Source organism: Cephus cinctus, unplaced genomic scaffold (genome assembly GCF_000341935.2).
Source record: "Cephus cinctus unplaced genomic scaffold, Ccin1 Ccin1_scaffold0204, whole genome shotgun sequence".
In the NCBI taxonomy this organism is placed as follows: Eukaryota; Metazoa; Arthropoda; class Insecta; order Hymenoptera; family Cephidae; genus Cephus; species Cephus cinctus.
Genome location: NW_014332923.1, coordinates 1,011,951 through 1,037,864, shown reverse-complemented (window position 1 = coordinate 1,037,864; position 25,914 = coordinate 1,011,951). Strand labels below are relative to the sequence as shown.

Genomic DNA, 25,914 nt, shown 5'->3' with positions numbered 1-25,914 from the left:
GGGCCTCGTTGTCAACGCGGTTGGCGTATCGTTATAAAAATCAGAAAAATACTTATAAAAGGGAAAAAGTCACGGCTGTTTTCTCCCGGAAATAAAATACGACCAGGGGCGGTTACGGGGTGGGTAATTGAAAGGCGCCATTATTTCTCCTTGGGGGTAGGAAAGCACTGGGTGTTATCGTCACGTAGACTACCCTCTCCCCTGACCTCTAGCGCTTTTTCGAGTGTTTGGTTATATTCGCAAAGGAAGCACAGGGAGGGATAAGAATGCCGAAGGTGAGGGTGGAGGATGAGCATCAGGGTGAATATACGCCTGAGGGTGAATCGTGACGTCACTCCTTGTTTACAAGCCTTTCCTTGCCATTCTTTCTCACCGTGCGGAATCCTTCTTGACTTTCTCTTTTTCTTTTACGAGGCCACCTCGCCCACGATCAGGACTCTAAAGGACCGAGGTTCCTGGCCTTACTCGGATCCTTCCTTTCAACCTCGCTACAGGATCCTGGCTAAAAGGATGCGTGCCTCCTAGGGATATTGCTTTTTTACATCCTTTTAGCGGTCGCTCAAAGAATCCTTCAGGTATATTGACGCGTAAATGTCTTCAAGTAGATAATATGAGGCACAAGCACTCCCTTGTGATTCTAGGGGAATCCTTGCGTATATGCACTGCCTAAAGCTATACAGCGCCTTTCAAAATAAATTAACCTCATTGATTTTTTATTTATCGGCTATCATCATGCGTCTAATCTCATTTATAGGGAAGGCGATCTTTGACCTATTGAAAATACCTTAGTCTCCATAGGAGAGCAGGTCAAAGTTCAAGAATCAGAATGGGGTGGTCGTGAATATTATGGACACCGGCAAGCTTTGAATTTTCCTCAATGTCTTTGGTCCTTGGTTGCAGTGAGGAAAATAATGAGTCATTTTTTAATGAGCCGCAATGCGAAGGATTTCTCTAGATCGAGCACTATACAGATGGACCGACTATGTATATGTATATATACCGAAAGTGCAAAAAAATGGACTGTCTTGAATCCCTCATCCAAAGTAATTTCGCTAATGTCGCACGATTCTTTCATTTCAGTCTGCCGTCTGCCTGGGAGATTAACAGCACAGAATACGAACTTCGTCTCGAAGCGCCATTATTTTCCAGATTCTCGTGGGATTACAATCGGATTTGAACTGGCTCGATTCTTGACTGACCCACTTCCTAGAATATCCGGGACTCGCTGCTGCTGCTGCTGCTGCAATCTACAGGACTCCGTGGCTCTTGACATTTCTCACGGTAATATCGACCTGACGGGTTGGTACCGACGTCGGTGCACCTTGCGAATATGACTAAGAAATTTTCTCCAGCATCTACATGTGTATATATGTACCATTATCTCACAGTATAAATAGTCGACCCGTGTTATAGAGAGAGACATCAAGTTCCTGACTATTTCAGGCGTTCGGGAATAAAGCGACCCTTAAATACCACAGTGTACCGATGAACTGTGAACTTCCTAGACATTTGCATCTCGTACCTCGAGGACCCGTGAACTTTATACGGGCTCACTGCATTTCCCATGCACCAGTGACACCAGGTCAGACTATCAGGCACCGGTTAAGGCTCAGGGCTTAGGGCGCCGTCGTCAGACGTAACGCGTCATCCCGGACGAGGGCACTGGCTGGTATCGTAGGGTAGTGGGGCGACGGAGTACAGCATTAAGCCGCATGCTTAAGAATGCGACGCGGCGCGTTGCGGCGCTATGTCCGCTTAGCGTGCCCGCTGCGGATGACGACGAAACGATACCAGGGCATGGCAAGGTATTTTCCACGTGGTGGCCCTTTTCTCAAGAGACACGCGATGACCCAGACAGAGTGGCGACTGAACCTCCTTTATACACTATGCCAATCGGACACGGCGGTGCGCATGCGCGCGCGACGCGGTTATTCTTAGACGATATCGATAAAAAAAAAAGCGCAACCTAGTAATACTCGCGGAGAATGATATTACGATTTATCACGATGACAGCGAACAATATTTTAACGCGTGTCGTTGGAATCTTTTGTTGATGGAAATATTTTATTACCTTATGCATATGAGGTGTGATACGTCGAGGTTATCGTCAAGAGTCGAGATAAGAAGGTGACGGTAGGCCAGTGGGAATATTCGAACTCCATGATGAAGAGGGACCGGTATGAATCTCGGGAGCATATTGCGGCGAGCCATGCTCTCGTTAACGGAGTCGTTACGCCTTCGGACGACGCCAGAACGTCGAGCAGTCGTTATCGTCCCAAAGCTAAATCGTTCCAATTTCCCGTGAAACGAGCCGCTGACACCGAGGCTCATCCCAGTCGGCCATCGAGCCAGCCAGCCACTTTCCTCCCTTCTCGATTCCCTATACCATATTTCTCCTACCGTTATCCATGGCACGGCCATAATAATTGGCCAGAATAGCATACCCCAACCACTGCGAGACGAGCACGGACTTACCGGCGATTTAATATAATTCAGGGATGGACCCGGACATGACCTAATTTCAAGGCATTTATGTAAATCGACCTACAGGTCTACAATGAGAGGATAAAAGGGCGCTTAGGATTTCACCCCCCCCCACCCTCCACCCCACCCCCGAAATTTTTCCTCAAAGCTAACCCAACCTGCCCTTGCAACAGTGTCTCCACGTACGCCTACACCCTGAACATCCTCACGTGTTCCAATCGCATTGACGTGTGCAGTAGGGATGAATACGCAGCAGGCAGGACCTACCCCTAATATATTAACAATGGCTGAATTACGCAGTAACGTGCGTGGCCACGTGCGTGCTTACCTACCTGAGCTTCCTTTATTTATCCAAGTTGACCTCGCTCGGGTCAACGTGTTCTACGCACACTTCTACCGATGCCCTATAACCCATCGTACATTCGATCGGCTAGAAAGGTTTTACGACCCTTAGTGAGATCAGCACTGACATCGTCCCTCACTTTGGGACCCAATGGCAGATGACGGAATTCGATTCCGCAAGGACAACTTTGAGAGTCACTTCCGTATTTATCCTCCGAGTATGCAATAGGGGCGAGGGGCGGTGAGCATCCCCAAGTAGAGTTTTCATACATATATATATATATATATGTACCCTGGCATGACATTATCTACGTGGAGGGTACAAGGGGTTGCCGGGACGTATAATCCAGGGACCTGACGTTTGCCGAGAGGACACCAAAGAAGAAGGGTGGTAAATCGCGTGACTGGGCCATTCGTCTTTCGGCTTATCCTACGGGGCACGCACTCCTACGCCTACACCTAATACCCCCATCCCCATAGACCACCCCCATGAACTTCTTATCTGGCCACGCACGCACTTTATCTACGCTCACGAGAGTCTGACCCAGATACAACACTCATTTTGACTCTTCCCAAAGATTCTATCGTGTGTTTCGATCTTAGGAAACTTTTTTTTTATTACGAAACACACGTTCCGTGTAAAAGATTTTTAGACAGGGGATCGATCACCGATAATTCATTTTACATGATCCGTATAAGAAACAGCACGGATACGTCTAATGAGATTATGTCATACGTTATCTTTATCAAAAGGTTAACTTCGATTTAATTTATTTTTTTTTCTATCTTTCAGGTAATCGATACAACGGTATAAGGATCGTCACGTATATTGCGTATACGATATAGGGAATCACATTCGGCTCATAAAGCAAAGAAGCATGAGTCGGAGATTAGCCTTTGATCGAATCGCCTTGTGATTTCAGCCAAAAGAGAGCTTCGTCATTCTAGGCTATATCCGGTGGACAGGAAGTAAAGAATATTCCTTGAGGGTGTGAGGCGTGACTGGCACGATACCCGTAATTGCTTGGAGGTCGGTCGTGAGGAGGATTGAAGAGGGTGGAGTAATACATACATGCACAAAAATATATATATATATATATATTTAGGTACACGTATTCCATCAGAAGATCAAAGTCCTTGTATAATACATCGAACGAAGCGCAGCACGTCCTCGGAACATCCTGCGGCTGATACTAATATCCTGAACGTTATTTCTGGACCTATTTTCACCAGTTTACGACTCGATGGTGGTTGTACTCACTCTCTCTCTCTCTTAATATTTTTCTCTTTTATTCTCGCTCTCTCTCTCTCTCCCTCTCTCCCTCTGCTTTTGTACACTCCTTGGCTTTCTCAAGGTCTGCGTATATATGTATAATGTATGCGTGGCAGATATGGTTCACAGGGTAGGAAAACGCGAGAAAAGGAGGCGCGAAAGGGGCGGTGAAAAGATTATGAATGCCCGGGGCTGCGAAAGGAAATCAAATTTGCTTATGAATGGTGGTGATTAGGGTTAATGCTCCGCATTAGGCAGCGCATTGTAAGTCCGTCTGGCTAGGCATTGTGATTGCCTGCCGAAATAAGCGTCTCGTAGTCCCCGCTGGGACAATAAGAAGGAGGTTAAAAAAAAAGCAGAAGGAAGAAGAGAAAAAAGTGACAGACACATATTCGAGAGGGATAGAGACGGCGGAACGAGAAAATAGCAAGGGCAGACGAATATCGCGGGAGATCGAGAGGATGGAATTTTTCGGCACGAGCCAATAGACAGGGAGGTACGTTTCTTTATTTATTTACTCGCACTCGGTTTGAGTAGCAAATTTATACACGGGGGATTGGCGCAGCTTCGTATAAATAAATGAAGGAGAGAACCGCGGTGTAAAAGAAAGGGGGGAGACGGAGACCAAGGAAAAATGGGAATTTCGAAATAATACGCAGACACTACGCGTCGGGTTGTACAGACGCCGTCCCGGGGGGGCGAGACCTTGTATAATTCATATACGTATTTTTTATGCACCGTTTGCCATAGGGGAACCGGCTCTGTGCATCAGTCGATTCGCATTAGAGTCAAAGATGCAATTAGAGTTGTCGCGTGGCTCCCTTTGATAGTTAATCCGAAAAAATTCAAACGACCTCAACCCCATCTCTGTATTGTCAGCCTCGGAATGCCTATAGAAAGAAAATGTGTGTTCGCTTGAATTGCCATGGGGTTCACCCTCCAATTTTGAGTTCACGAATAAGAGTGACCCTTGCCTGACCAGCATTGCCTTTTCTTCTCCCCAGCGAGTGGCTGACAGGATTTTTTTTTTAATGAGCTTACGGTTCCATGAATCCCCTGGAAAAATGACGGGACAATGACGCAACCTACGCTTTGGCACACGTACGTCCAGTTACCAAAGCAGCCCTAGCGGATATTACATACATTATAGAAAGTAATCGTATTCTTGGTGGAATTGTAGAAAATTATATTGCACGTGAGTTTTTTTCTTCCATTTATGCACCTAATTACGTATTTGACTATGTAATATGTATCCACGAAGTATCGACCATCAAATCCTTAAATACTTTACGGTCGATTGAGGACTCTTTAATATCCTTGGAATATTCAGCCGCGAGAAATCATTCGCCGTAATGCTATACCGATCACAGCAATTTCCTCGGATCGTTTTAATGGGAAGTTGACGAGGTGAGAGCGATAAAGTAAGAGAACTTGAGACATAAAGAACGTAGAAAGAGCGAGACTGAGAAACGAAAAGGGAGAATCTCAAAAGGGACGGTGTAAACTGGCTATAAGAGGCATAAGAGCCGGAAGGGCTGTTTATTAAGTCGCCAAGCGATACCTTGAAAGGAACGATTACCGAGTTTATCGCCGCTCGAAATAACGAGGAAAGACGCGCCCTGTCGATCATGAGAGGTTAGATTTTACGTCCAATTACGAGTTTCGGGCCGAGTTGATGTCTCTTGCAGCCCCGTTCGAAGCCCAGGATATTCGAATGATTCGGCATCCAGCAACCAACCCCCGTCGTTGATCGTCCATGCTTTATTGACCCTAAAAATCCCAATTTATATTTTTATACGCGTTGTCTCCGCGTAGCTATTCGGTATTAGGCCACAAATTATCCTTTGAAGGACCACAGACGTACCATCGTCCCCTTTATCCTTCCGAGAGAATATATATCTCATTTCCACCCCCCCGAGTTCCACCTTAAATGGGTTATCCACTCTCTTCCTGTTACTCCAATAGAAAGTATCGAATAAAGTTCGCGGGGTTGAACCACCCTCAGGGTGTTTTACCTTTTTAATAGATAGGGACAGAAAATAGAAATATAAGAAAAATAGTCATTGACGTGCTACCCACCGCCACGGGTACGCATTATAGTAGGAGCTGCCAATGGAGCAGGAGGACTGGAGGACAGGGGGTTGGTATTGCCTACTGGCGTAGTACTAGTAGTAGTAGTAAGCTGGTTGGAGAACGGAGTGTGTATCGACCATTGACGTCATCCGCCCCCACCGGTAACTACGTCACGTATACGTTCTGCGGCGTAGGAGGTGGCATTGGCGGATCAGGACTGTATCGACAGAGAGGGAGGCCCCGTGGCTGGTGTGTGTTCCTTTAAAAAATATCCCCCATTAAATTACGTCACGCGCACCGGAGACATTGATCCATCCCATTTCGTAATGAGCGACGTGTTGAATTCTATCGGAAAATATCGACGCGCACGGAGAGGGTAATAATGTCAGGTTGAGATGATACGATTTCCCTTGACGCCATGAAAAACGCAACGTTCCCAGCATAAGAGGTGGATGCGAAGTCGGAATAAACTTTTTCTCGCTTTCCGTTAATTCTCGAACTTTCAGGAGGGAAGAGCCGCTCGTACCGGTAGAGCGGCTGAAATCCGCGAGCGATATTGGGGTAAAATAATATGACAGAAAATAAAAAAAAAAGATAACCGCCTGAAAGATACGCAACAGGAGAGGAGGGGAGGTCGAGGAGATTTGTGATGTACAAGTGTGGTACGCCTGGCGCGTGCGAGTCTGCGCATAAGAGTCGAGTGCAAGGATATTGATCGAAACTTCCCCTTGACTGTCGGTGGGAACCCCTTTCGAGTTTTCCGACCCCCGCTTAACACGAGCGTACTTGGACGCAGTCGCGCGCCTATATATATATATATATATATATATATATACGGGAACCACCCCTTCGCTGCTCACCGGTAAATTCTCGAAAGGAGGGCGAAGAGGGAGGGAAACGAAAGCGCGGGAAAACTCGGCCTCATTTTTCTCGAGGGAGTGTGCTCCGCAACTTCTCTCCCGCTCTTCGTCCCGGCAGCGTGAAACCACCCGGCACCCTCTAACTCTCCTATCCGTGTAACACCCTAGAAAACCATCCTCGTGACCCTAGTCGACCGGTTTCAGATGAAAAAAGAGGTCCGTTTTGTTTTCCTCGTTCCGTTTGTTTTGCTCGTCATCCGTCCACTGTGGTTTCATTTGTTCGTTGCATTCCGCCATCCTCGCCCATCCGCCCATCCCGGGCAAACCGAGCAAAACGAAATATCAGTTTTCGCTTCCGGTAAAGTCCCGCTTGCAAGACCATAAAAATTAGACTCGATGAAATTTTACTACGGGCTGACACGTGTGCCAAGGACACGTGTCAAACTTTCCCATTAAACTTTCTCAACAAAGTTATATAACACCGTATGCACAATGGCTGACGTACTATCGGCACGTTCGTATATATCTATGTGTATATATATATATATATATATTTTAGTGCTTGGTCGCTCTATTAAAACTTTGGTACACACTCATTAAATCACAATATCTTTATCACAACCATAATGTCGCCTACGCGTTGTCATATTGCACGGGCAAGCCTCGCGTAAATAACCCACATATGCATATGTGCATACGAGCATCGTCAGTTACGATCGTCGAATTGAAATTCGAATGTGCGATTCTAGAATCGTAAAGCATAAGAGGGACGAGAATTATGCCTTTATTATTGATAATAAATTTTTTTCTTTAATATAATCCCATACTTTACACTTGACCTCTTTGCTGCGCGACGCGCTTGGAATTCATGAAAAATAAAGGCACGTATGAATTCTCGGACACGTGGCCGCTATACACATGGAATTATGAGGATATGCCAGCTCGCTACGTGACGCTGCGTTTCCGCCTGATTTTTCTTCTAATTGACCAGCTCGTTTCGTACGCAATGCGTGACGGAACGCTTGCGTGTCTCATAGCGAAATAAGGGTCTTGGGACACATGACCGTATTGTACCTAGATGGACTCTATACGTGCGGCTCTATCCGTAAGTGCGTGTTCCGCGACACGTACGAAAGTGCGTTGTATTAGAATCTTTCGGCAATCTAGTTAATTTTCTTTCAAGTACACGAAAAGTATCTTTTGCTATTTACATATGTATACGATGGTATCACGAATTACCTGATTGTTTGTATATTGTCTTATCGCGTCGTGCACTTTAATTAAGCATTCAATTAATTTGCCTTCCGACACGACAATTCAATTCGTGGACGCTGGAACCCGTGAATAATGCCAAGTCCCGTGGAGACGTCAAAGTTTACGAAAACTCAGAACGGCTTCTTCTGCTCTAAGGGCACTTACATAGAAATTTGACGAAGGGTGGACTTAAGTTTTCTGGAAGGGTAGCCGAATCAACCCTTCGCTTAAGAACCCTTCCGCTTAGATACTTGACTTCTTGGCGCATAAACTTGCCCCCCCCCTGCCAGCCCACCTCTTTAATCACTTATTTTCAAATAATTCGCGCCCTTTGCCGAATGGCTCTTGCATTTTTTCAATAACAAGTATACGGTGCTATGAAAGTGCACTAGGAGTCCCTGTACCCATTTCAGGCTTACAAGCTTAACGTACCCTGACATTGAAAAGTACACATGCCCACTTGCATGCACAAGGATATCCGCACGCAATAACTTAACACGTGCATATGTCAACTGGCACAAGATAAAGTGCAAAGTGCAGTTCCTTCGTTGCACTTGATTTAATTCCGAGTGCAGCAACCTTGAAAAGAATGGTCGTAAATCCCGTACGCGATATCATAATCATTGATTTATCCTTTACAAGAATGAAAAAAAAAAAAAGAAATGAAGTACTAGATCGAATAGGGAACGACCTGAATATGTTTATCAGCGTTCGTCCGTATAGTAATGGCTTTGAGAAAGTTTGCGACAAGAACAAGATTTCTTCTAGCAACGGTGGGGATAACGAAGTGGCTCCGCGATACGGATATAACGTTTCGATGGAGAGGTAAAGTTGCTCAGAGGGTTGTGAAAGGATGAGGGAGTAGGTCGAGGAGAATGCTGGAGATGAAAGGGGAAGGCAAGAGGAAGAATCAAGGATAAGGCGCGAAATGGAAGCGAGCTCAAGTAAAGTGGGCCGCTTCGCGTGCCTATAACACTAACGATAACAATATACATATACTATGGGGACATTGAGAGAAAATTTTTCTCTCTTTCTCTTTTTTTTTCACCCTCTCGTTCCCCGTCACTCTCCGTCTCCGTATGTGGAGGACAGGGAAAGACCAAGGGAAGCGTATACGCAGCAGCTGGAGACGCGAACGAATTGCAAAGCTGAAAATTTGTTGCGTGCTCCGAAGGGGTGGGTAGAAAAGGGTGGAATATAAAAAATGGTTAGATATATGTATATGTATATTTATATATATATTTAGATATGTATATATATATGTATATATATATGTATATATGTGTATATGTGTATATATATATATATATATGCTTAGATAGATGGTAGAAGGGGTGGTCGGAACATACGAATGGACTTGCGTCAGCAGTCAATGCCAAACGTGGGATTTAATTTCGCTAAGAGCACTTGAACTGACTGAACGAAACGTGTTTTGTTCAAGTGTGGACGCGCGTCTTCGCTGCGCTAAATCGCTCACCCGTTAGCCCGCCAACTTTAAAAGGAAATCTCTTTCTGTTTTTCCTCGCGTATACTCTGTCACGTGCGTATATATACGTATCTGCTTATCGCCTATGCGGATAAGAGTGTTCGTCTATGTTCCATATATAACGACAAACAAGGATCCCTACTTTGCTCCTGAAATTGTCAACGTCCAACGGGATCAGGGTTCATGAGACGTCAGTGCGCGCAACCGGTTTCTCGCCACGCAGAGAATTCTCGTGGAAAACATATAAAGAGAGGAAAAAAATATGTAATAAGAAAAACAAAAATAAAGGTCAAAAGAAGTCCTAAGGCGATCTCGTTATCTCGTGAAAAATATAAAATACGCCAAATTGTGAACCACGTGTCTTGTCGCGGCTTGAGGTGAAACGGTGCAGAATTTAAAAAATCTGACGTGGAATATATTTGCTTTCGAAATTTCATAACTTTTTCACAGATTTTCCATACTGGATTCGTGCAGCAGCTTCACGCTGAACACGTGATTCGCAATTGTTTTGAGATACGGGTAAAAATTGAGACGCAAAAAAAATTTGTATTACAATTTTGTAAATCTAGATATTCGGTTTTCGATAAAAATCTTGCACCGTTTCACCGCAAACCTCAAATGTACGTCTTAGCGAATACACTCTGGAAGTAGAAAAGTCGATTTGAATTGGATGCCGGAAAAATCGCGATACGAGGCTCGATGTAAAGGGTGGTACTATAGGTATCCATGTACCGAAAGAGAACTGTTACGATTTCGCAGAGCAGCTTGTATATGGACGAAAGGTAGGAAAAGAGGTTAAAAAACGGAAAAAAAAAAAGGGAGATTGTGAGACACGTAGAGAAGGGTGTGGTACGGCGTAAACCTATGGGGAAACGGGGGATGGTATCAATGAGAATATCCATCGGGATAACGATAATGCGTCCGGAGATTACACCCCTGGGAGTAATACAACTCGGTTCCACGTGGCCAACTGATTTCTATCGTCGGGTACATTTTCCTCCTGCTGCCAACCAATTTCTTAGCGTTACCGTCGAAAGTTTGCTTAGCGATACGACCATTTCCATTCTTGTCTTACATAGCGAAATCGAGACGCACCCTAACTGTAATGGAGAATATATATATACGTAGACTAATACGTCGTGCTATAGCTAGTAATGTATATCCAAAATACATTACTGATTGAGGCGTCTTTGATACTAATAGTACTATCGTATGACAGAAAATGCAATAGTCAATACAGCGTATGTCAATTACGCGGAAATTACTGCGCATCAAAACAATGCTGCGGTTGCCTGGGTAAATTCATGTAGTACTCCCACTAGCGATTGACAGGTGCTTCCGCATTCCAGTGTGGCTTTATCAATGAATTCCGGACGTAACGCAGGTCAGAGATGTCTGACTGTTGTTCTGATAAGGACAAAGGTCGTTGACTGCCGTTATGCTAGGTTTACACATATTGCATACCACGCGCAGGGGTCGCGGGTTTTATATTGAGAAACCATCTTACAGTATGGTACATGCTAAGATATTTTATGAATATTAAATTGCGACCTTACCACGGTATAGAAATATATATATAAGAAACATATTATATTTATATTTATGTCCGGTTATGTATATATAAACCTGTCGATCGTATATTTCGAGGACAGAAAACATAAAGGGGCATTCACAATAATGAGCTGACGCGTTAAAAAAAAAAACTACTATCTTGGGACGTCACACCATTGGAATTCCACCCTATCCTAACCTAACGAAACATTTTCTAAGCCCATCACGACTCGCGGTGCCAAATTTGGTGTGACACCCAGCTTTATGGTCCTGAAAGCATTCGTTACGCTAAAAATTCTTCGGACCCCAAAACAGCCGCGTGTCCTCAAAGTAGCCAATACGTAAGTTAAATCGTCTCCAAAATAGCCCAACGCCAAATTATAACATGTACATATATTTCCTTGAGATCCTCCGTAACTTACTATTACTCTATATATCCAATTCCTTCGTACCGTTACAATTCTTTTATTTTTTCCAGCAATTCTCATTTCTCATCCCAGTCTAAAAAGTATAATGAATGATAAGGTTAATGCACGCCACTGCGGGATGCCCGTCAATTTCCGGGCTAGCCAGTATCCTTCCTTAATGTATCCACAGCGGAAGTGTTGGATATCCCAAAGAAGAAACCGAGGGGATAAATGGTTACACAGGCTACAGACGTTAAAGACAGTCTGTGCATCCCCAAAGAGGCATATGCATCCATGCAGTGTTTACTATACATAAAATAGAAATAGCGGCCGAGCGATAACGAATGGCTTCGAATGCACGGCTGGATGCGAGACGAGTGAAAAGTGGGCCAGTGCGCAACGCTCGACAAACACGTCGGCTATTTCTGCGCCAGACGCATGAGACACGTCGGCAGGATTGGCGGAACGACGAGAGAAGCGAGCGTCGTGCAGGGGAGGGAAAGTGCATCCCCAGACCCAGAATTAGAGTGACTCAGAAGATTATTTGCGTTTATGTAATCCGAGAAATTCGACGCGACGCTTCGTGTCTCCTTCTTACCCCGGGCCCACCCACAACAGTGGCCTACAGTTAACGCTCTCTCTCTCTCTCTCTCTCTCTCTCTCTCTCTCTCTCATCATATCGTATATACGCCTTACTCCTAGCCACTGGAATATTCTTCTCGTTTGCCGCCCACGAGGCGTCGCGATGTCGCGAAACTAACCGGGAGACGGTGTCACGTTGCATCCGCTACTTGCATTCCAACCGGGAAGTGCATTCCTCGTCTTTCGTGCTGATTTAAATACTTTTAACCGTTAACCGTATCCCGTTTCTCCCTATGCCTAAAGCCAGTACCACAGTCCTCGTGTACATAGTGCAACGACGACGGTCGCGTGCTGCGCCACGTTCAAAGAGATATTATCAGCAGGTGTACATCCTCGCTAAGAACAGTAACACTTCCGATGAGTTTTCATGATCCTTTTCACAAGAGATAAGCGCAGTGTATTTTTCATTTTGAGGACAGTGGAACGGATACCGGTTAACTGGCCGATGATGCACTCGGTCAATTACGGGTACGAGCTTCGTATGCAGCTCCACTGGTTCTATATAAATATATGAAGACTGGTATGTGCACTTTATGCTACTGGGTATAAAAGCGCGACATTGTCGAGGGTATACATAGTGCGAAAAAAAACACGATTGAGGACAGCATGTTTACTAGAAAAATTGTACTGTTACTGGCACTGATGCGGATTTGGAATGCAAGCCTTGTGCACTCTTTCCTGGAGGAGGGATTACTGGCTAAATCCATCGGGCCATGGGTTACGTACAGCAAGTGAGTCTCGCTATGGTATTACAGCCGTACGCCGTATTAACTGTTGGAAATAATTCTAGCCTGAGAACCGTCCAATTGCTGAATCAGTTGTGCAATGACTCTCAGGACGAGTCATCCGTTGAACGTGATGCGTGCTACGGGTGTTTCTTTAGAGCGAGTAATCAAGCTTCTGGATATCCAATGCTACTGGCAATGTCTAACTGCGCTGACATTTACTTGAATAACACAGATTACGGTCACTGTCAGAGATACATACGAGTAAGTAAGAAAATTGTCTCTCGACATTTATGAATATTTCATGTCGATTAATCGTAGAAGAACGAATAATGATAATAAGCAATGTCATTGCAGAATGCAACAAATTCGGCGAGCTCGAGAACATCGCCCAACACGATCTACTGTACATTTTTGGAATGCGTACGACAAGTTAACAAGGATATGCTTGTAAGTGGATAATTAATTTATTTAGCAGCTACTGTAAACCAGGACGAACCCTAAAAAGACTCGCCGGCCTTTCATCTAATTAATATCACTCTGTGTAAAGTCTATATACAGATCTGTAATTGGGAAAAATTCAATTACCGAATGTACATGAATACGTGTAGGACGCTCGAGAAATCAAGAGGCAGGAAGGTTTCGTCCTGGGAAGACGTATCCTGCGTCCAAGAAGAGTCCTGTGCGTCGTGCGGGATTTTAACGAAGGAAGTACCAAGCGACCTGGAGCGGAACCAGTGGATCCTCGCGATCCCCGATAGAGGCGTGCAATATGAAAAGAAAAAAAGAAAGGACAGAAAGATAAGAACCAAACAATGTTACAGATCAGAGAATGCATCGGTGAAGCAATGGAAATTTTACCAACCGTTTTTAACGGGACCGAACAACAGCTGGCACAAGTATTCGTCAACACCACTGCCTGTATTTTAGCCAGGGCACGATGTACCGTTTTCCAGGATATGGAAGCCACTTCCAGAACCATCCTGCCAACGGTTAACGCCGTTCTGGTTAATTCCGATTATGACATCAGTGTCGTCAAGTTTCCATATATTTTAGGAAAAGGCGAGGGCTGCACCAGATATCGTAATATGGAACAAGCTACTTGGCCAGGCGTTGACTGCTAGCTGTTTTATTATTTTCTTTATTATCAATATCTGTTGAATAATAATAATGATGATTATTAGTAATGGCGCCCAGTATTGGAAAGGTATGATTTTGTTGTGCTTGCTTCAGAACGTGGTACAATAATGTCTGCGGCTCGGTCAATTTAATTCAATATGCAGATGTTGTTCGTGGAATTCCACAGGAAGGATAGAGCAACGTATAATGACACGTTAACGTGGGTCGTATACGGGAATAACAAGACTTTTCGATATTTCTGTAAAGACTTGGAAATAAATATATCCTACTTACTTGGGGATATACTTACAAAAATAGAATACACGTATTGCAAGGTGGTTAAGCGCGACTGAATGGCGTTTCCAAGCAATGAGATCGTAAACAATCGCTCGGAACGTGTTATGGACGCATTCCGCGGGTGTCATCGAGCTAAGAATAACCCTAAGGATCTCGAGTCGAGCGAATCATCGCCTAGCCAATGACATCATCATCGCGAAGTCCATTACGCATGTAAACGTTCAAACCAAACGTAGGTGTCTGTCACGTGTGTATCCTATACATACATATATGCTGGACTAACGTACTGGTCGGAAGTCAACGTTTACGTGGTATAATATAAATATTTTGGTCAACCAACAATAATTTCCTATTGATCTTTGGACTTGGCATACCTCGAATTTCCATTTAGAAACAGGCGAAAAGAAATATTTCGAACGTCGCCTTAGTATTATTAGAACTTTTGTCGGATTTGTATACACAAGGTTTCCTGCTTTGTTTCTCGTCTTTAAGTTTCTTCTATGCAGCTTCGAGAAACTAAACGTTGACTGACATCTAGTGGATGGATGGCGCACCAGTCAAGCTTAATAAGCTCTGATGATATTTATCCCACGCGTGCGGACGATGATAAAGTTTTACATGGGTCTGATACTATTTTTTTTTCTTCATAACTGTTATAATTGCCGTGGGATGACTTGTGGGAAATAAAATGAATAATGCATAGTGTGCGAAAGTTTTGTTAACACAACTCTTTTATTTAGTTTTCTCTCACTAGATCCTTATATGTATACGATCTGTATACGTAAGGACTGTTAAGCAGTAAATAAACGTCTGCGTATGTATAAATTGGATCTTGCTAAAAAACATTTCTATCCGCGATACGTCAGGCTCTAATAGATATTCTGAATCGCGTTGAGGTGGGTTAAAAAAAGACGATGGAAAATTACTTGCATAAGTATGTATAATATATCCGATAGAAGTGGGACAGTTTTAGCCCAGGAACTGTACCTGGCTTACTTACGGTAGCTATAATCTACATGCAAAAATACTGAAAGTGTGTATACCTATATGAAGGGATGTCAGGTTCGTGACGTATTACAAACAGGTGACAGAATAACCGATGACGTCAGGTGGAAGGGCAATGGACCAGCTGCGTTTGCGCGTTATGCAATGTATTTCGTATTGTTAGCAGTTGGAAATAAATATTTTTAAATTCATCTTGCAGAAGCAACTCCAACGAAAGGGACTAACTGAATAAGAAGCGTATGAAGGAAAAGCTATGGTTTTTATATAAACATAATATAAAGCCTGATAGGTACTAACTTTAGCAAGGAACTAGCGAATGAAATTATTAATTTCTTAGTCGCTGTCATAACGGAGCTGACATTGCTTACGATTGGTGCTGGAATCTCTGTCATTCTTGGATTGTTCTGTTTTCTGGTTCCTTGATGCCGGTCTGCCGGTCAATTTGTAACACGAACCGTCTGGACTCACGCCACCGTACACCAAATGCATGAAACTGTCAGCCATCATGATTCTGTCGGCGATCGAAGTTTGTTTCGTAGAGGACGAATAGTGCTGACATCTATCGACATGTCTTACAAGCTGTTTCTGATTACTTTTTAGTTTTGACGTTTCACGGCAGAGGGCAGGTCTACTGACTTTGGGCTTGATTATTTAAAGTTGTTGGCCGTGACCGCAATCGTAACGGAAACCGAAATTAATAACCGAGAATAACCGGAAAAATAAGGGACCGAAACCGTAACCATTAACCGTAATTTCAGATATCTTATACCTAAAACCGTAACGAAAACCTGAAATTGCTACAGTGGAAAACCGAAACCGAAACTGTCAATCGGAATGTATTTTATTTATAATAGCAGAGATGAGTAACGAAATTTCCAGTGGGCCGATTTTCTTAAAACCAATTTTATTTTAGCGTCGACGTGCCACCTGAGTGGAGGGTCGTCGAATCGTATCCACGTTTCTGTTTGGTCGAGTATAAATACATATGCTACGCGTGTTATTCGTGAACTCCGTGAGGCGCATGGATTTATACCGGGTGACACTCTAAAGCGTGTGTATTCCATAGGACGTAGAAATATAGGAACGGAGCATAACGCTGCGGGTCGGAAGCCGTTTAAAGAGGTGTTGGGGGGGGATTACGAAGGTAAACTGTGCCTACTTTTAATTGACTACTATTTGGAGCCAGCGCATGGATGTAAAAGTACTACGTAAGGTCTGTCGTTTCTTTATGCGCACAAGCAGAACCAATCATATTAAGGCTCAGTCAGCCTGCATTTAATTGGTTATGCGGCGAAATCCCCTCCCCCCCCTTTCATTTTGGCTTCATCCCCCTCTTCATTAACCCCAGTTTTTGCTTCAACCCATTCCCATGTCTATGGTAGAAACGCACCCAACCTGAAAACCGAAAGCTAAAAACGTAAAAGGAAGAACAGAAAATTAATAGTTGATACCAAAAACTATCTCTCTTTAATACCGAAACGAAAACTATTAAAATCGAAAACCGAAACTGAAAACCGTAAATGAAAAATGATGAATGAAAAATTCAAAACCGAAATTGAAGCCATTGCGAAGACTGTAATCGAACCGATATTTCTTTCTGTTGCAGTCCCTGCTTGTGAAAGCGATCGGCCACTTTCATACTGTACATAGATCGCGTGCAAATTCATAGAATGTATTCATCATCCTTATGTATGATTCGAATATATTCTATTCGCAAATCCCTTTTAATAACGAGGAAGACAAAAGGACAGGAGAGGATAAGAAGAGGCTATATTTCACAGCTCTGCATCCGTTGAAATTATATTTTATATTACAGTCGTCATCGAACATCAGACTCTTAAGTTGACATAACTGTAATCCGTATGGATCGAGACTTTTCCGCATCTACTGGATTTCTCTGTCATAAAAGTAATCTGATCTTGAATGACGACAGTACCACAGATAATTGTGGCACTAACAGAGACACGGTACGTTTTGTGGTAATGCCAGAGAAAATGTGTTGTACTTACATTTCTCGAGATGCTTTACAATCTATCTTTATGAGCGTCTGCTATAGACCATTGTAATTACTTCATTAAAGTTATTCTCAATAAAAATACAATTGTAATGGTAAAACTGGTTCCGTGCCCCCTAATGAAATATTTCTGAACCATCACAGCTGTGACAGAGTTTGGAACTAATTGTAAGTAAAACTTCCTGAAGTCCAAAGCCAGCGAAGAACTTGAGCTATACGCGCAAGGATGAAAAAAGAAAGGAAGAGTAATAGAAAAGAGCGTAGCGAATAACTTTTTAGTTATTTATTTACTCAAATGGAAGGCAATCGATAAATTTGCAACAAATAAAAATAAATAACACTCTCTCTAGCAAGTAATTACTTGATCATTACTTAGAAGTACGTCATTACAATTACAATTCAATTGTTGCTTAGCTAAGTGAATGTCACTCGAACATGCTCTTCCTTCCATACACTTCCACACACAGATACGCATGCAAGTACGCAAATTTTAAATTGCATTTACGTGCATCCAGCCATACAGACACACCTCGCTGTCTTATTACTCTCACTCTCTCCTTCGCCTTCTCTCTCTCTCTCTCTCTCTCTCTCACATACACACAAACAAACACACACACACGCGCCTTTTCGCGCTCAAGGATAATAGAAAGCATGCACCTCGCATTCGGTAGCGGACTACCAAGATTCGCACAGCCTATCAAATCAATCATCAACGAATTCATGATTAACGATTCCACGAAAGAATTCTAAGTTAATTACATACGCTCGTCTCGTTTGACGATCGATCGCAAATAACATAATTGTATATGTATAATGGTCTTATGTGTGATTTACATGTACGTATACATATACGTTTGTATGTATAATATTATATATATATATATATATTACAATATTTTACAGAAGAATAAAATCCTTATTGTCATGGCAACGGGTGCCGACGAAGCGACACGGTGCTCACGGGATCTTATCTTCGATTAATTAAAATCAATGATATCATCACTACTCAATCTCCTTTCTCAATGTAGCTCTCATCCTTACTTTCATTTACCAAAGCTCTCAACCTTACTACCTTCTCTCCATTTTTCTTTCTCTCCGTCCTACCAAAAACTCACGACCCAATCGCTCTCATCGATTGTTCCTCTCTATTTAATTATTTTGTAAATGCAGCTAAAGAGACTACACAGTCTCTGTCCGGTTCCTTTAAATGCGTCGACACTGTGAACCACGCAACACCTTTCGGCTGGACAGTGGATGGAAAAGCCGTGCAAGAAGCTTGGTTGGAAACGCAAAGAAAGTGAAACGCAAAAAAAAATATTTGAGGGAAGGGTGTTGGACACCCGGAGACGCGAATAAATCTCCGAAGTACTGATCTGGAATGTTCTTTTTGATTCGTCTTCTGTCTCCTTGCACCAATTTTCCATCTGCTCGTAGATCCCCGCCAGATACTGGCCGTGCACGCTCTTCTCGAAAGTGAAAAGAAAGAGAGAGAGAAAGCGTATGCAACAGTACAGACGATGAATATTTTGCGTCATGAGCTTACGAATGTCTCTCGCAATTGTATGGTTAGAAAAAAAAAAAAAAAAGAAAAAAAGAACCGTCAGTGCCTGGTCGCAACCCGTCGTGCCGGAACGATAGCACCTTCGAGGATTTCAACGAGAGAAAGAGATGTGTAGTAGGTACGATAATACATGATAAGACAATGCTCGTTGAAAGGATAGCAAAGTGCACGATCAATTAATTCAAGGATATATGAAAGAGAACATGGAGACGACGTGGATGATTGTCAGAATCGTCATTAATGGACGTATTACTAAAGCAGGTTTCTCTACGTTAAAGAAAGTTCATCTCTCGTTGGACGTTCGAGTTTGAAAACATGGAATGTTACAAAATGACAAGAAAGAAAAGTATCAAGAAATAAAATAAAGAGAAAGAGGGGATTCGCGATCCTCGGATGAGAAACAATAACGACCATTCGCATGGCCCTACTATCCACGTCGTCTCTTCTGAACTCTCTGCGAACATACCGTTTACGCTAAGCGTAACAGCGTCTTACGCAATCTAGCACTGTGACACTCTAAAACATTGTGGTAGCACTCTAAGCACTCGTCCATCCCTTCTTAATCCCGTTGCGTTTATGCTTTTAATTGCGCCGAGACGCCAGACGCACTTTTATACCTGATATCTTAATGGTTAAGTTCGTGGCATCCGCGTCTCCTTAAATTACATCGGGCTTAACGAGTACGTCCTCTTTTCGTTTTAAACTGCACCCTAGAATCCTTAAGGAACTCGCCGTGAGTCCTTTTGAGGCACCTGGAACCGTGGGAGTTCCTTGGATTCTTGGGCACAAGTATACAGCTATATTCTATGTATCTACGTAGTGTATTTTTACAATTAATAAAATTATATTAATTCTTGTATATGTGTATTACGCGATTATGTTATGATCCATTATTCGTAGGGAGGGCATATGAGAAGATCGCTATAAGGATCGTATTCTCAATTTGCTTACTTCTTTTTTTTTTTTTAGCACACACGCTATCCGCTGTTAAAAAACTCAAGCAACACACGATTTGTAGGCTGGGCAATAGAGTAGTAGAACTACCTAATTTACTTCGCATGAATCGGAGAGAAGATTGCGATTCAAGCGAGTTCATTAAGGGTGGATGAAGGACTCTTTGGAGAACTTTTGATGTAGTGATATATATGCGTATATATATGTATGTATACATATGGTCCTGTAGCTATTTCCTCTCTTTATCTTTTTAGAAAGGATAAAAAGAAACGCATGAAAAGGATAAGGATCAGGATTAGGATTAGGAGGAAGGATGATGTACGAATCAGTGGAAAATTATACAATAGTAGTCGTGTACAACGTCGACCCGCGCGCTTTTAACTAAGGTAAGGCCCAGCTTGTGAATATTTGAAAATCCTAAGACTGATCCTATATTACTTTTCTCGTGATTTCTCATTAAGTACACGCGACACGCGCTACAAGTTGGTCCGGTACGATCATTCTGCCGAAAAATCATTCTTGCCTTTGCATCTATCCCGTTCTTCCGGATAAACTTCCTATGAGGCTCAAAGTTACTAATCAGTCCCATTTTGAGCTCTTAAGTACAAAAGGCCCAATTTTAGAGGCACACTTGGGGCTAAGTGGCAAAGTCAACTTTGTCCCACGTTAGAGAAAGGTCGGAAGGTATTTTGAAGTCCGAATCTTCCATTGTGAATAGATCAAAGGGATCCTGACTATTGGCCAGGAGTGGATCGTAGAGATCTACTCCCGATGAATGAGTCACTGCCGGTGTGGTGTGATGACAAGTGCTCGTTGTGGAGGCTGTTGGTGACTGTGGCATGAGTGAATCCAACCAATCAGGATCGTCCATATCCATAGGCATGTCACCGATATCCATTAATTCCTGGGGAGCTTCCATCTTAACACCTAAGTCGCAATCTAATTGACCAAAGTCCATGGTGTCTAGGGTTTCCAAATCTAAACCAAGTTCCTATAACAAGAAACAGCAATGACGATCAGAATATTATTATATCTATGAGCCATTAAAGAATTTCTTGATAGTTTACCTTCAAATCTAGATTGGTGTTATCTGATGACGTAACTTCCTGAGCCGGTTGAGGATCCGGTGATCCTTGCTGAACAGACTGAGGACTCAATAACATTGCTGCATTAAGTTCTACTTCAGAGCTGAGTAGATCCGCGCTGAATGATGGAATTTCCTCTTGATGTTGCTGTTGCTGCTGTTGTTGTTGCAGAGCCGAGGGTAACTGAACTGAGAATGTAGCTAAGGGTAATGGCGGAGGTGGTGGAGGCGGTGGCGCTGGAGGACTTGGACAGCCACTTTGTGAAACTTCCATCGCCATAGGACTGATAGGACTGATGGGACTCGTTGTTGTAAAAACAAGCGACTGACTGGGACTGTCGGCAGGCGCTGTGAACACCAAATTTGGTTGTAACTGTCGATTTGTCATCGTTGGCGTTGCAGGATCCTGCGCCGCGCTTGGGGGCAGTTCTCCGTTCTTTATAAGAATCTCCAAAACGTCATCAACGACTTGGCTCTTTATGTGACTCTTCTGCACAGGCTCGATCTTGACCTAAATTACAAAATAAATATAGTCACGGGTTGCGTACGAGTGGAAAAGTTTAAAAAAAATATTTACCTTCAACAATTTTGCTGCTTCGTCGTACTGAGGTGGCGGTGGTTTTCCCTCCTCAGCCGTAGTCTGCTGTTGTTGCTGCTGTTGAGCCTGCGCCTGGGCTACAAGGGCGCCCAGAAGAGATCCATTGAGTTTCGTCGGTTTGGCTAGGTTCAGTACAATGGCGGCAGGCAGTTGAACTGTGGCATTGTTCTTAGCCTGGTTCTTCTTATTATTAATGGCTGTTAAAGTAGCGGAATCCAATATCGCTGTAGTGTTGTTAGGCTGAGCCTGAAGAAAGGCGGCAAGACTAGCCTTAGCGTTAAGTTGCTGGAAAGTTGCGTGTTGCTGCTGGGTTTGCTGTTGAGTTTGCTGCTGTGGTTGCTGCTGCTGCTGTTGTTGTTGCTGCTGTTGCTGTTGTTGCTGAGCCTGACTTTGCTGCTGCTGGTGCTGTTGTTGCTGCTGTTGCAAGTGTTGCAACTGTTGTAAGTGCAACGCCAACTGTTGTTGTTGCATTTTATTTTGTATGTGTTGCTGCAGCACAAGCTTCTCCGCGCGCACTGTCGCTGGCTGAGTCTGTCGAATTTGCTGAAGCTGTTGCTGGGATTTATACAGTTCCCTTTGAAGTTCCTCGATTCGTTTCCTTTGCTCTTTGATAATATCGTCGCCTGTTATCATTCGAAAAAAAAATCCACGATTAAGCCGGAAAATAATGAAACGATTTCCTAATGGGGCTTCATCAAATGATTACCTGGTGGACTCGATGGGTCGTCATGTTCACTCCCAGGTGGCGAATCCGTTCTAGGACTAGTTGGCTCATCCTTTACAGGAGATCCGGGACTCTTGGCTTGTGAACTGGACTCGTCAGAAGTCATGGGACCAGGAGTATCCATGAGAATATGTCCCATATGCGTAACGTGCGGTCCATTTGAATTACTGTTCGAATTAGTGCTCGACGATTCCGTGAAGGGTTTGAGTCTCTCTATAAGTTGAGGCTTAGAACCGGAAACTGGAAGATTTCGCCGCTTCAATTCCACTTTAAGGTCACTCACTGTAAATAACATATTTAACATTTAACATATGTATTCGGAACTAGTAGAAAAATATATTCCGTCAATGTGTACCTTTCATATCCTCCAATTTACCAAGGGGCCTAAGGGGTGGCTGCTCGGAAGGGTTTGTCGAGGAATTCGAGGGAGCGGGACTTGGTGCGTTTGCACTACTTCCACTAACACTTCCCGTGTCACTAGCTCCGCTACTGTTCAACGATAAAGGCTTCTGTGCAGCTGGCAAAATTATTTGCGGGTACTGAAAGACAAAGACACACACATAATCTATCAGTAAGAATCGTGACGTGTACTCATGAAAAATAATTAGTTCACAAGATGAGTGCATTAGTAATATGCAGGGTCATGAAACGGAGGTTCACGCTGATTATATTACGTAATTTCATGAGGTTAATGAGAGATTGCATCTTGTTCAACATACTAGAGAGAAAGAGAGAGAGACAATGTTATGGTAGTAGGATATAGTACCTTATGCTGCCATTCGAGCTGCCATTGAAGAAATAGTTGCTGTTGCTGCAGAAGCAGTTCGTAACTAGTTTCGCCTGGGGGTGCCGAGCCGAGACCGGAAGTCGTAGACGAGACCGACGTCTTTTGCGCGTTTGGCGGACCCTGGCAACATGAAGGTGACGTTAGTCATTAGTCCTGAGCGCTACTGGTCAGTCATTATTAATATGTTAGACTTGCGGGTGGCTTTCTTGCACCTACTGGCCTAGTTACTAAAGGAATTCCTAATAAGCGTTTGCATATTACCAAAGTAATGTACCTTGTACTCGTGGAATTTGATGGTACGCGTTTTAGGCTGGCTCTTGGTCTTTGACTTTTTCCGGTTCTTGTCCTTGCCGGGAGCGTCGCTACGCTGACAGGCAGAAACAGCTATTGGAGATGGTTGTGGCCTCGGGGTTATTACTGCTGGGGGTGGAGCTGGGGGCGAGGCTATCGAAATATTCGATAAAGGACTCAAACTGGAGGTCGTCGAGCCCAGGGACATGGGACTGGGCGCTGGTGCCAGTGGTAGGAGCGTCGCCGTCGGTCCGTTTGTTTGACTGGCCTGAAAGTTCGTTAATGGAATCAATAAAGTTCCGAATATCATTTATTACAAATAATATGAACTTACACCGAATATCGTCGAAAAGGATATGAAAGAACCTCAGGGTTTCCGTTCACCGTTATTTTCTTCATCTTACTTAACTCTTCATATTTCATTTATTTACCTGAGTGGATGCATGTTGATGTGGCTGCTGTTGCTGACTCGTCGGCTGTCCGGCTTGCTGATTCCCAACGACACTGTTACAGAGTTCCGCAAAGGTCTGTATCGTGGGTTCAGAGGTCGCAGCCGCAACAGCAGCCTGCTGGAAGACTGGGGACGTGGAGGTCACCACGACGGCTCCACCGGTTGTCGGGATGCTCAAGGAAACAGTCACGATACCAGCAGACGCCGCTGCCGTCTCCAAGACGTCCGATCGGGATTCCAGTTGGGGCGAGGGTGCACCTTCTGAACTCTGCGAGTCATCCTCAAAGGTGATATAGTGGTCCGGGTGTTGGGGTTTGGTAACCTGGCCCTCGCAAGTGGCCTTGAAGGGAATGTGACCCTCTAAGAAAAAACGAAGCAAAAATTATAATCCTCAAAAGGCATCAAAGCAAATAAACCAACACAAAAACGTAAAAATCTACCCACCTTTAACCGCCCTCTCGATAGGCTCTTCCGTATGTAGAATGTTCTTCTGAATAAGTTCTAGTGGTCCCGGTCGATGACTCAGCTGATCGTTCAACTGGTCCGCCAATCGGGCCTTCTTGAGCATCCGTTGCCTTTCGGCAAGACTCGGATCGACATGACCCACGTCCTCGAGGATATGTTGTCTCACCAGCTCATCTCGTCCAGGTCGCTGCTGTATCTTCGCCTTGAGTAAATCACCCGTTTTCGCGCGTTCCAGCTGCTTCCGTTGCTCGTGAAAGGCCGGCGGTGTCTTCAAGGCTGAACGATAAATAAAAAAGGGAATATGTATTATAAAAAAAATATAAATTCATTTCTCCAAATTTATCTGCCAAAAATAACTTTCAAACGAAACTTTATATATTCGCGCTAGTAACGTTACTCATATGTTACACAGCAATATGGCTGCTGCCTTTTCCACCGGCAGCAAATGGTACAGAATGAGTGAACGAGTTGAACGAGGAACAATGCTATCGGTGTATTTCTATCTAGGCTTGTATACCGGGTGCTATAACTGCGCGGACAGTATAACAAGGGCAATATTTCAGGGTGTGAGCCAAATAATTACTGTAGGCTGCCGTTCGGCCCCTGTAAACATTCGGGACGGTTACTCCGGATCCTACCGTAAATTACGACTGACCCGATCTCCGTTTGGTACGGCCATTGTAACGGGTGTCGAGTAAGTAGGAACGTTTACATTCAGGAAATTACGAATAGAAGAAAAACAAAAGAAAAAAAAACAAGATAAGACCACGGCATAGAGCGTCTCTAAAGTTAACTTGGATCGGAGTAGCCCCGAAATTAATTGACCATAAGGCTTCGAGGGGGACAAAAAAGAGATTCATAATTGATCGATAATTAACGGATACGCACGACCGATAATTGACGATATAGCTTAGAGGAGAAACAGTGGGACTCACTTAGTCGCAAGGCCCAGTTACTTGCCCATCGTTAATTAAGTGGTAAAGTGGATCGATTGAAAACCTTCATGGCTTACAAGACGAATAAGAAGATAAGGAGGTTAACGTAAGAAGAAACAGATAACAATAAGAGTCAGAAAGAAACTATCGTGTTCGACCAGTAAATTCCTTATTACGAAGCCGAGACCCGGTAACTGGAGTAAAGTCGGCTGAGGACTCAATGACTCGCGGATTAATGGGAATTAAGGTGAAGTACAATTAATTCAGTACTTACGAGGCATGATACCCTGTGCGACCAGCTGATTGATCGGTCGCCTCAGCATCAGCTTCACTTTCAGCGCTGCAACACACAAAAGTGACGTGACCCATTAGTCATCGAAGATTACATATTAAGATGAAAATATGATCAGTGCTAAATACACTGGAAGACGTTCACAGCAAGCAGATTCTATATATGCGTGAATATCTTGGAGGGTGGTCCATTTTTTTTTTTTTTTTTTTTTTTTTTTTTTTTTTTTTTTTTTTTTTTTTT

General features: G+C 43.6%; 2 protein-coding genes and 2 long non-coding RNA genes across 10 annotated transcripts in view; 2 read left to right on the top strand and 2 right to left on the bottom strand.

Annotated features, from left to right (window-relative positions):
- The first annotated feature begins 156 nt into the window (after window positions 1-156).
- LOC112493939 lies at window positions 157-3,850 on the top strand. Its single transcript, XR_003058930.1, has 3 exons — window positions 157-575; window positions 1,081-1,281; window positions 3,620-3,850. It is a non-coding gene; the product is annotated as an uncharacterized LOC112493939 (long non-coding RNA).
- An 8,546-nt stretch (window positions 3,851-12,396) lies between these two features.
- On the top strand, window positions 12,397-15,215 carry LOC107264933. 2 transcript variants are annotated; one of them, XM_015733753.2, is made up of 4 exons: window positions 12,397-13,103; window positions 13,163-13,361; window positions 13,455-13,547; window positions 13,922-15,215. In XM_015733753.2, exons 1-4 carry the CDS (start codon window positions 12,979-12,981, stop codon window positions 14,219-14,221), a joined length of 717 nt encoding a protein of 238 aa, XP_015589239.1. In that variant the 5' UTR covers window positions 12,397-12,978; the 3' UTR covers window positions 14,222-15,215. The 2 variants fall into 2 exon arrangements, with proteins under 2 accessions (XP_015589239.1, XP_015589241.1); XM_015733755.2 differs by having other exon boundaries at window positions 12,444-13,103; window positions 13,709-13,965.
- On the bottom strand, window positions 13,543-14,085 carry LOC107264935. The gene is made up of 2 exons (XR_001537073.2): window positions 13,963-14,085; window positions 13,543-13,820 (listed from the first exon to the last, which is right to left on the bottom strand). It is a non-coding gene; the product is annotated as an uncharacterized LOC107264935 (long non-coding RNA).
- A 2,585-nt stretch (window positions 15,216-17,800) lies between the features above and the next one.
- LOC107264932 (MKL/myocardin-like protein 1) overlaps window positions 17,801-25,914 on the bottom strand; it is a 116,367-nt gene continuing 108,253 nt past the window's right edge. For 4 of the 6 annotated variants that reach the window (XM_015733749.2, XM_015733752.2, XM_025082153.1 and 1 more), the window contains exons 5-14: window positions 25,657-25,722; window positions 24,427-24,723; window positions 23,963-24,342; window positions 23,515-23,799; window positions 23,220-23,360; window positions 22,809-22,992; window positions 22,436-22,735; window positions 21,709-22,352; window positions 21,115-21,642; window positions 20,685-21,038 (exon numbers count right to left, since the gene is read on the bottom strand). In XM_015733749.2, the coding sequence (XP_015589235.1) occupies window positions 20,685-21,038; window positions 21,115-21,642; window positions 21,709-22,352; window positions 22,436-22,735; window positions 22,809-22,992; window positions 23,220-23,360; window positions 23,515-23,799; window positions 23,963-24,342; window positions 24,427-24,723; window positions 25,657-25,722 (3,179 nt within the window). Of the gene's footprint in view, window positions 21,039-21,114; window positions 21,643-21,708; window positions 22,353-22,435; window positions 22,736-22,808; window positions 22,993-23,219; window positions 23,361-23,514; window positions 23,800-23,962; window positions 24,343-24,426; window positions 24,724-25,656; window positions 25,723-25,914 lie in introns of all 6 variants that reach the window. The other 2 variants (XM_025082151.1, XM_015733750.2) reach the window with 1 other exon arrangement.